The sequence below is a fragment of the Octopus bimaculoides genome, chromosome 2, assembly GCF_046866305.1.
Source record: "Octopus bimaculoides isolate indiv1 chromosome 2, ASM4686630v1, whole genome shotgun sequence".
Lineage (NCBI taxonomy): Eukaryota > Metazoa > Mollusca > Cephalopoda > Octopoda > Octopodidae > Octopus > Octopus bimaculoides.
In genome coordinates this window covers 1,221,240-1,232,219 of record NC_142929.1, presented here as the reverse complement: position 1 = coordinate 1,232,219, position 10,980 = coordinate 1,221,240, and the positions used below count along the sequence as shown (strand labels likewise).

The 10,980-nt window shown below is 35.9% G+C and overlaps 1 protein-coding gene across 1 annotated transcript in view; it reads right to left on the bottom strand.

Annotated features, from left to right (window-relative positions):
• Positions 1-717: 717 nt before the first annotated feature.
• LOC106879778 (substance-K receptor) overlaps positions 718-10,980 on the bottom strand; it is a 323,360-nt gene continuing 313,097 nt past the window's right edge. Inside the window, exon 3 of the mRNA XM_052975251.2 lies at positions 718-3,278. Within this exon, the coding sequence (XP_052831211.1) occupies positions 3,036-3,278 (243 nt within the window). The 3' untranslated portion in view covers positions 718-3,035. The remainder of the gene's footprint in view (positions 3,279-10,980) is intronic.

Genomic DNA, 10,980 nt, shown 5'->3' with positions numbered 1-10,980 from the left:
GAAATTTCCAACGCATTTAGGAGTAATGCAACAATAGCTGAGTCTCGTAGAAATCGTATTTCCTTTTGTCATATTAGGCACACAAACTAATACAAATGAACTATATACGTTCACTCACAGCTGTTTCGAAGCAGAAATACTGCCGGACATACAATCGCAATCATACATATACACGTAATTATATTATCACGCGTAAGTAAAATTCAGTATATACATGTCTACGACTAGCGGGCAACATGCTCGTCATAAGATTAGGTTTTTTAGCTTTTCGATTCTGGTTCCAAAATCATGCTTTGGCAAAAGGACACAGAGAAAAATATATCCAGGAACACGCGCCCAGATACACCTTTATAATACGCACACACACACACACACACACACACACACACACACACACACACACACTCACATATATGTATGTATGTACATATATATGTCTATATGTATTCATTTCTATATATACATGCATATACATACATACAAATATATATATATGCATATAAATATATATACACACACACACACAATATATATATATATATATATATATATACATGCAAGATAGGAACACGCATATTTAACAATATACATATATATATATATATATATATATAATATAATATATAATGCATGTATGTATATATATATAATTTGTTCTTACAGCTACACAGACGAAAACAAATCTATATTCATTTCCATTTCACTTCTCTCTCTCTCTCTCTCTCTCTCTCTCTCTCTCTCTCTCTCTCTCTCTCTCTCTCTCTCTCTCTCTCTCTCTCTACCTTCTACTTTTCCCTCTCTTCATTATCTCTCTTTCATAATATTAACTATGCAAGTCCTCCATACTGGTGAGGCCGATGTAGATGTTCAATTTCAACTACTTTACATTGATACCCGTAAAGAGGGACAGGAAGTTTGTCCCAGAGGAATGCAATTTTGGAGAGGAAGAAGATGGAAAAGCGTTTATTGGATAAGGAGAGGCCAGCGTTTCTTGTCGGTAGTGAGATATGCACAGAGCAGGAAGCATAAGAACATTAAGAGCGACAGACTGGTATCAGTGAACATGTTGCTTTGGTTTCAACTTGTGTTTTCTAACATAGATGGTGGATCGAAGTAACAGGATAAGGGTTTATATATATATATATATATATATATATATATATATATATATATATATATATATATATATATATATATATACATATCCTTTTTCTTCAGTGTAACTGCAGTGAATTTTCCTTTTAAAAGTTAAAATATCTCAGAAACATAGTTTTATTAACGTAAAGTTCGGTTCTGCCTAATCTCTCCATGGCGCTGTGTGAAATTATTCTAATGAGGATTTCTTATTGGAATTGTACTGAATAAACACCCGATCAGGATTGCAATATTTTGTGGACTTGAAAAGGAGAGGAACTCTTTCAGATGCAACTTCGACGATGTATCTTGGCACCAGCACGAAGTACATATTATGAAACAGCTTTTGTAATGGCTCCGAAGTTTCTAACTTCGTGACGTTCATAAGCAGTGGGTCACATTCTGATATGCGTGTGTTGAATTTGTTGCCAAGCTGTTTGAAGGGACTACATTACTATATCCCTATCAGAGTATGATGTGCTCCATGAGTATGCATATAGACTTAGTATGAGTCTAGTGATGTCTAGGTAACTTCTGAATGATAAGTGTATTGGGAAGTCAAGTGCAGAAGATCGGTGAAATTTGAGCAGTTAATTTTATTGACGTAGCGTTAATAGACAGAGGAAAGAGGGACAGAAATATGATAAAACACCCAAGCGCACAAATAGGACTAGAATGGTGTGTGGAGATGACACTGGTCACTATTTTGAGGATGTAACAAAAGATAGGGGGAGGCTATAGAATATGTTTATGTATGTCATTATTCAGTTTCATTTCAAGGCTTCTTGCCAATAGAGATATGTATGTATGCATTTATGATTGTATGTATACACACACACACACAAGTATATATATACATAAACACTTACATACATGCAATATATATATATATATATATATATATATATACATATATATGCACTTGTATACATATATATATACACTTACACACACACATACATATATGGAGAGTGAGAGGGAGAAGGAGCGAGAGATGTAGATATAGATATAGATTTATGTAAAATCTTTATTTACCATTTTATATGGCCTAATGACCCGCAAAACGAAGAACTGCGCAAAGAAATGGAAAGATTTATGTCAAAATGAGAGATCAGATTTTGACTATGTACTCAAATTGAATTAGTTATCGAGAAAAAATACTGGAAATACTATCTCCATTATAGACTGTCAATGTATTCTTTCCTATCTACTTATCGCCATGAAATTAGAGAGAGAATCGACTGTTATGACTCCCAAACTGTCTCGGACAGTGATACGAGCCATTAAGACTCACAAAAGTGTCCTGAAGACAGTGCTAAATAAACCTTCACACATTCAAACACTCATACATAGAAAGAGCTGTAAGGAGCAAATTTCAGTTGCATGCCCTAATAGATGTGTTTTTACGTGTATACTTTTCATGAATCGTTAATTGCATGGATATATATACATAAATGGGTAAAAATAAATGTGTATACATACTTCACACACATACACACACACACACACACATGGGACTTTCCTGTTGCAATTCTCTAAGAGTCACTATTATCATAATAAATGAGCATACCTTCCACTCGACGCATTGAAAATCTTTCATTAATACCGGTTCGCTCCGGTTCTAACGGAACTCCCAACTACAGTTATATGCACACATCACAAAACCATAAACCTAACAAACATAATATGCACTCCCTCACTCTCACACACACACACTCACACACACACACTCACACACACACATAAAAGCGTACAAAGTCATGTATGTATATGCATATATATGTATATGTAAGTATAAATGTGTGTGTGTGTGTGTGTATTTATGAATACATATATGTGTGCATATATATGTATCTATGCGTACAGTGATAATTTCCTTTGATAAGTTCGTGCTTTCAATTTTATTCTATTTGCTCCATTCTCATATCGATGGCGTGGAACTTGTGTGGCTGAAACGCCGATCGCATATTTCCGTTCGGTGTCGTATTAGTGAAAGCTGTACGCGTTCTTGCCTTGTAGTGAATGGCACTTTGCCGGCGGAAGACACCCGTATCATAGGTGGACATGCTTATTCTTCGTCTCATTAGCCTCTTTAAGCAAATGCAGCATGGAAATATTTTCACGCACAGGTTAACTAAGTCAGCCTGCAAAATACAAAAGAAAATACAGAAAAATAGAAATTAGTATAATTATAAACAAGACAGTATTCATTTGGTGATCGGAAACTGAAAGAAGCCTATTATGTATGCATGTATGTATGTATGTATGTATGTATGTATGCATATATTTGTACACGTATATGCTTATGTCTTTTTTCTTGTTCCCACCATACCTTGCAAAGGAAACTTATAGAATGAGCCGCAGTCTAATGACTGAATCGAGTAAAGACAAAAGGCAAAACCAGAGATTGCCAGGGGATTACATCTTTTTTTCTGTAACTTTAATTGTGTATTGTTTTAGCATCGATGCTAATCGCTCTAACATAACGAGGACCTGTAGATCGATTAAAAGTTGTGAAGTATTGGACTAAATTCATTAAAATCTTGTGCATTCTTTAATATATTTTAATGATACGACAATTTGCTTTTCACTCCCCAGAGTAGGTAAATTTGTAAAATAAAATATGTGTGATTCTGTTGAGCCAAGAAAAAACTCGTTTTCTTCATTAATATTTATCAGTATGCATTTTACAAACATTATTTGTAAAGTATACATTACGACAAATCCCTCTGTGAGAATCCAGCCAACCAACCAACCAGCCAGCCAACGCAGTCGTGAAGTAGTTCAAGTGTTTCTGTTGAACTGAGGCTAATTTATTGTATTCCTAAGAGGAATAATTTTTGTTTTCGTAAAACCGCTTATTGAACACCCACATACACTAACACACATGTACAACGTAGACATACACACTCTGACACACATAGGTTCACATATCCATTTATAGAGATGCGTGCGTATGTATGTACGTATGTATACTAATTGAAATTAAAGAGAAGTTTATCGTAGAAGCGATACAGGATTCCATACGATGTTGTTATCAGGCACATTAGCATACAATATATTTATACCACTATCCGTAGGGATGCACATTACACTTCGTAAAAACTCGCATATTCATTTACAAAACGTGATAATCAATGTTTATATCACTTCTTCATCTACATTTCAAAATGAGTCGGCAATTGATATGAAGCAAACAATAAAGTTGAATATTAAACAATTTTACATTATTCAATTGGTGGTTGACATTTCAAAGGTCTTGGAGGCAATGTTCTATGCATCAACTGTCTGTCTTACAGATCAATGTAAAATTATCTCGAAGACAGTGTCAAGACTTTGAAACAATTGATCTGTTTTAGCTTTTAACTTTTCTTTTGCCTAGACTCGTTCATATTCCCTAACGACGCGTTTGATGTCTCTAGAAAGGAATAGAACTGTTTTCTATATATTTTATTATATCTCATTTGATGTTTTCTTAAGCATGCAATAAGAAACTTTTACTGCAGACATAACTTGTATTGAAATTGCATACTAATCAACAATATATATAGAATGTGACAAAACCTGGACAAACATCTTCGAAAAACACTAATAACAAACAGAAATTCATACGTCTCAGAAATGTCTAAACAAGACTAATTTGATATTTTCTCAGCGAATAACTCTAAACGTCCCGATCAATGTTTCAAAGTCTCTCAAAACAAGCTAAATTTGTCTTAAGGGAAGTTATTTTGAAACATATTTTCTAAGTATGTTAATTAAACGGGAAGGCGTTTTAGTTCATTACTATCAGACTCTATGGTATTTATGCTGCAACAAAATTTGCATCGATTGTTGCATGATAGTGGTTTACGTGCATTGCTATTTATTTTACATATCAAGTATTTCGTTGCTATTTATTCTTCGTGCCTGGTAAAATTATAGCCTTCAAAATGAAACCCAAATAAACCTTCTTTTGTCCCAGATATACTACTGTGATGATCGATAGTGACTTCAAATTTTGGCACAAGGCCAGCAATTTTGTGGAGGAGGTAAATCGTTTACATCGATCTCAGTGCTCAGCTGGTACTTATTATATTGACCCAGAAAGGTTGAAAGGCAAAGTAGACCACGGCAGAATTTGAACTCAGAACGTAAAGACGAATGCAATACCGCTAACCATTTTGATTATTTATATTACTGTTACTTTCAAGGTTCCTCACAACGTAATGATGCATTACCTCTTACTTATAATCAGAAAGTTTTTCAGCCGATATTCAGTACAGTAATGTGGTGTTTTTGGTCATACATCAGGGAATAATTTCCGAGCGGTTCCTTCTCAACTCCTATCATGTTAATTGTTCCACGCAAAACATATTTGAATGTATATTGACGATTACTCGTTCACAGATGTTCGCAAAAAGAATGTGAACTTAAATGAACGACTTTCTCTATCGATGATAAACCTCTGCCTTCTTGCTGTTGATTTCGATAATTTCGGCTCTTGATACAGGAACTGTTATCAGTTGGAATAGTCCAGATTTTAATTACAAAGTCCTTGATCACATTTACATCCAATTGAGCGGCACAAACGTTTGCATCAGTGTACTTGCGGTAAACATATTGTGGGCCACTCATTTCATGCAGAGCGATGAGGGATTGTTTGTTGTGTTCTCTTGCTTCGTGTTCCTTGTTATATCTGCTGCATAACTTTCACTTCTGTGCACACTTTATTTTCGCGGCCTCAGCGCATTTTGTTCAGTCCGTTATGTCCACGAGGTTTTGAGAACATTCCACTAGTTTTGTATTATATTATAGAAGACTCTACCATCCACACTGCTTACATTTTTGTCGCCAGGACTATCACTTCTGTAGATTGCGTTGTATAATGTTTTGACAATAACATCCTGTTCCATTGATTTGCACCGGAGCGGTTTTTTTTTTGGATGCTGCTAATGATGTGAGTGATAATTCACAGCCACAAGTATTCTAATATTATTTTGAATTTGCTTAAAGAACACAAATTCCTGTTGTATTTATTTAAGAATTGAAATAAGAGAGAAATTGCTGTGCACAACAGTTAGAGTAAAACATGGCAACGTATATGAATAAAGATTGAGAAATATTATGCAGTGGACTAAATACATTGGTAAGAGATGGACTGAAATTATTGTTCTAAGTCAAAACTTTTGCAATATTTTGGTGACTTATTTGCTTTATTCATCAAGTTACAATAAAAGCAGCCCAGTAGTCAAAGTAGAGGCCATCATATTGCACCGTCTGAAGCCACCTGTCTCTGCTAGTTCTTTGACCCCACGCGGATACCATTTCTTGTCTTTCGAGGCGAAGAACTCCTTCATTGAAGTTTCCACTTCTTCTTGGTTGATGAAGCGTCGCCATCGCAGGAAGTGAGCCATGGATCGGAAATTGCAAGAATTCGGGTAATCTAGAACCAGGCTGTATCATGAGTGTAGCATCAGTTTAATTACCTCAAGGTCTTGGAGTTTATTCCGGGTCGTCCGAGCGATATGAGGACCTGCGTTGTCTTGCTGCAGAAAATCTCATTTTCCGCAATCTAATCCCGGGTATTTTTGCCGCATAGTGGTATACATCCGCTCCAGCTCTTCGGAGTACATGTTTGCATCGATGGTCAGACCGTCCGGAATGAAATTGTAGAGAATTCCTCCGGACGAAGAGTATCACAATGCGGTCGAAACGGCCATATTAGGCGGAAGGTTCCGGAAGCTGGCCCTTGCTTAACCACAGCTTCCGGAAAATATCTCCCTCGGATTATTACTTGTTCCGATCCATGGTTCACTTCCTGCGACCATGATGCTTTAGTGAAGGATTTCATCGCTTTGAAGGACAAGAACTGGTATCATCATGGGATCAAAGAACTGGCAAAAAAGTGGCTTCAGACGGTGCAACAAGCAATGGTCTCTACTTCGAAAGCTAGGCTGCTTTTGTTGTAACTTCTCGAATAAAGCAAGTAAGTTGCCAAAATTTTCTTTTCTACTCTAGGCACGAGGCCCGAAATGTTAGGGGTGGGGGCCAGTCGATTAGATCGACCCCAGTATGCAAATGGTACTTAATTCATCGACCCCGAAAGGATGAAAGGCAAAGTCGACCTCGGCGGAATTTGAACTCAGAACGTAAAGACAGACGAAATACCACTAAGCATTTCGCCCGGCGTGCTAACGTTTCTGTCTCAAGTTGCCAAAATATTGCAAAAGTTTTGACTCAAAACAATATATGAAATAATTAATGTCGAGAGCTTCAGAGATTTACGGTTTTCAAAAATTTAAAAATCTCGTGAAGGGAGAGATTGCAAGGATGTGGAGGCAGACGAATGGTAACAGAATTCCTAATACTCAACGAATCATTGGTTACATTAAATAAGCACGTGACCAACAATTATAAAAAACGATTTGGCCATCGAAAATATGGCCTCCTTCCTCGTTCCATCGAAGCCTTCTAAGGTTAATTGAAAATAATTACAGGGTTTGTTATGTCCCCTTGTGATTTGAGCTACATATCGAACGATAAACCTTTTCTCTTATAAAGAAGAGAAGAAAACAAAGATGGAATATGGGATTTTTTGTTTGTAATGTATTGGAAGTACTCCATGTGGTTAGTGTTGGTGTTTAGTATTGCTACTTTCTAGATTCGCACTGAAGTTTTAATTATACATGCATTTGTATTATTATTTTTAATGATAATGAAAAGGATACAGCTATCGATTCGAGAATTGTGTTTCCTATATTTCTATTTTTTGATATGAAATTGGGAAGGATGCAGATAAATTAGGACTTTTTCGTGGGGCGGGGGAAGTAGCTCAAGAAGATTTCCAGAAATAACTGGACGTCTTTGAAAACTGAATGAAGAAGACTGCAAAACAGAGTTTTTTGACAGAGTTAACAGCAACGTGTCTCAGTAACATAAATAATGTATATACTATTAAAACGTTTTTAGTGCCCCTCATAACGTATGGCTCTCGCTCATTGCACTGGGGTCGTGCATCGCTAGAAATCAACTAAAGAGACACTATGTAGTATGCAACAAAGTTTGGCCGAACATGGCAAGAACTGAGAATTGCGAATCCTCTTTTCAATATATCCAGTAGTGAAAACATGTTCTACTGAAAATGTTGCTGTTTATGCTTTCACTTTGCATTTCGCCATCTCAGGCAGCATAATTTCTTTTCATTGAAATGAGCACTCAACTACAGAGTAGGCCACATAAAGTCAAGCTCTATGCTTGCTTTATCTCCATGTCACCCCTTTTTTGCCGCTTTTGTTCAAGTTTATTAAGTTCGAAATTTGATGCAATTGAGAAGATGTTATTGCGGCGACCATTTGAGTTAACTTTTGTTTGCAAGTCATAACCAACGCAAACGTGTAGCAGACACGCATGCTGTTATCGAGAATGCTTTCGTAATACTTTAGCCAACGGCCAACTCTGATCGAATAAATTGGCCAAACCACTCGATTATTTTCTATATTCAGCGACTACAGTCATCTAATGTGCACTTTATTTTAAAGACTGCAATATATGATTTGACCGCCACCTATAGCAGGTTGAGCGGTCTCACGGAGATTGATAATGGCAGTATTAAAATCTGCCGGGATGAGATCAATCAATTGTCCAATCATTTTCCAGAAAATATTTCTAAGAAGCTTGCATGTTGTTGTCTACTTTTAGTACAGTCTCATAGTTCATAGGTGCGATCAAATGCATGTACCACTTCCATTTTGACAAACTAGAAATGGTGGGGCAATTAAAAGGTTTAATCTAGTCATTCGTCATCTTTAGAGCGGTGATTTTATTGGAAATACTCTTCGGTTATAGTTATCGTCATGCATCGGTCAAATATAGCATACTCCTTTTGTGTACTTTCACATTATCCGGTAGCATTATTTTAACAAGGGGCTGGAAAATTGTCGCATTTAATTTGGCCGAACACCTAACCCTAACCCTAACCCCTTCTACTCTCGAGGGATTATTATTTTCTTTTTCATTTTTTTTTTTTGTAAGTGTTCAATGATTCTTTTCGGTGGTTCCTTATAAATTGCTAGAAGAGTCATCTGTTGGCGTCTAGCAACATTTTCTTTTGCCAATAAGGAGCGCCCTACGTACTTTGTAAGAAGCTGGTGTAGGTGAGCATTGCCTACAATTTCCGTCTGCCAAATGACGAATTTTGGATGTTGTTGAAAACATTGTTATGCTTTGGAGAGATGATTTTTCAAAATCTTTTATTGTCAGATAATTCTAAGAAGCTATATTTTCGCCTAACCTTCGTTTTCAAAATCGGATTTCTAAACAGCTTCTAATTTTCACTGTTATATTATTTCCGCCTATTGTTTTACGTAACTATTTCAAGTTGATTTCAAAGATGTAATTTTGAGAGAATTTTTGTTTTTCTTTAATGCCGGTTATTTAAGGCGGATAAGTTTGGTTTTAAGCATTCGGGTGTTTGCAGTTGCGTTTAATCACAGTTTCTACTTATTATACTTAATTATAATGTGAGCATAAAATACTGAGATCAACCAAAATTTCTGTACAAATTGAAACCCAAATGTTAAATTCCGGGAATATACAATGAAAGCCGTAATTGAAAAGTGGTTCCAATGACAAGGCATATGTTGAATCCAATTTAGACAAACCAGAGTTAATCATTAAACGAGATATCAAAGAGTATATTCTCAGACAAGAGGAAGGAGAATAGTTAACGAGAACATAACTGACAGTATGCTGGTTAGTAAGGAATAACTAGTTAACCTACAAATGACAAAAAGCTTCGCTGAAATATCAACAATATGAAAGATACAACTAATTAAATGATAGAAAAGATCGCAGCTAATAAGATACTATGAATGAAGAAGTGTAAACAAATGCGAATTGAATAAAAAATGAAGATTTGTAAGGAATATTGTTCTATTACAAGTGAGGCAGACGATTCATCGCTCCGAATCAGAAGAGATAGAAAAGGACGTTCTACTTCTATGGTGAAAGAACGAATGTCACAGACAATTAGCGAAAACACTGAAGAACAAAAGCTTAAGTACGGTAACTTTACAGAATCAACTGTTTAACAATTTAGTTAACAAAGCTACGCTGCAACTTCACTTTCAGAGAAAGTCGTTAGATCATTAATACATGGCAAAATATCAGAAAATGCGACCATAATAATTTTGTTAAAGATATGAAGTTAATCAGAAAGAAAGTCGTTGAAAATAATAACAAAACAAAAGAAAATTCATTTTGTCTTCTTATTAAGAACATGATTTCAGATCATATTCTTTACTTAATCATTCTATACTTGTAGAAGAAGCGCAATATTCCATTACGAGATCATTTTCTGTTTATTTATAATTGCTATGTTTACCAGTTTGCTCGAAACTGAACAAATATAACTTCAAATGAATCTAGATTACGAATATACTGTAGGTCACCTTTCAAGGGGAAAAGGAAGAATGGTACACACCCATTGCTGCTACGAGCATAACAGTTGTTTGTGATTAACAACCTACAAATGTAAAGTCATGAATCATCTTTCTTTCGTTGACTTGCACATATCTCAGCACAGCTACCTCCCGGCGTGACGAAAAGTGATAAACTAACAAGGATCAGGCTGGAATGATCAACTGGAATCTTGACGTCGTTAAGATCATGGCCTGTTTCACTGTTTTTAGTTAAATAACAGCACCAACGCTGGAAACCTGCAACTCCTTTACCCTGATAATAAACTGTCATTCTGTTGTGTCTGGGGAGAGTAACCAATAAACTTTGGTGCACTCGGTCATGTTAGTAAATGCCGAAGCAGCAATCTGGTGAAAGTGGGATTTACAAAGAAAGAAAGGAAAACCG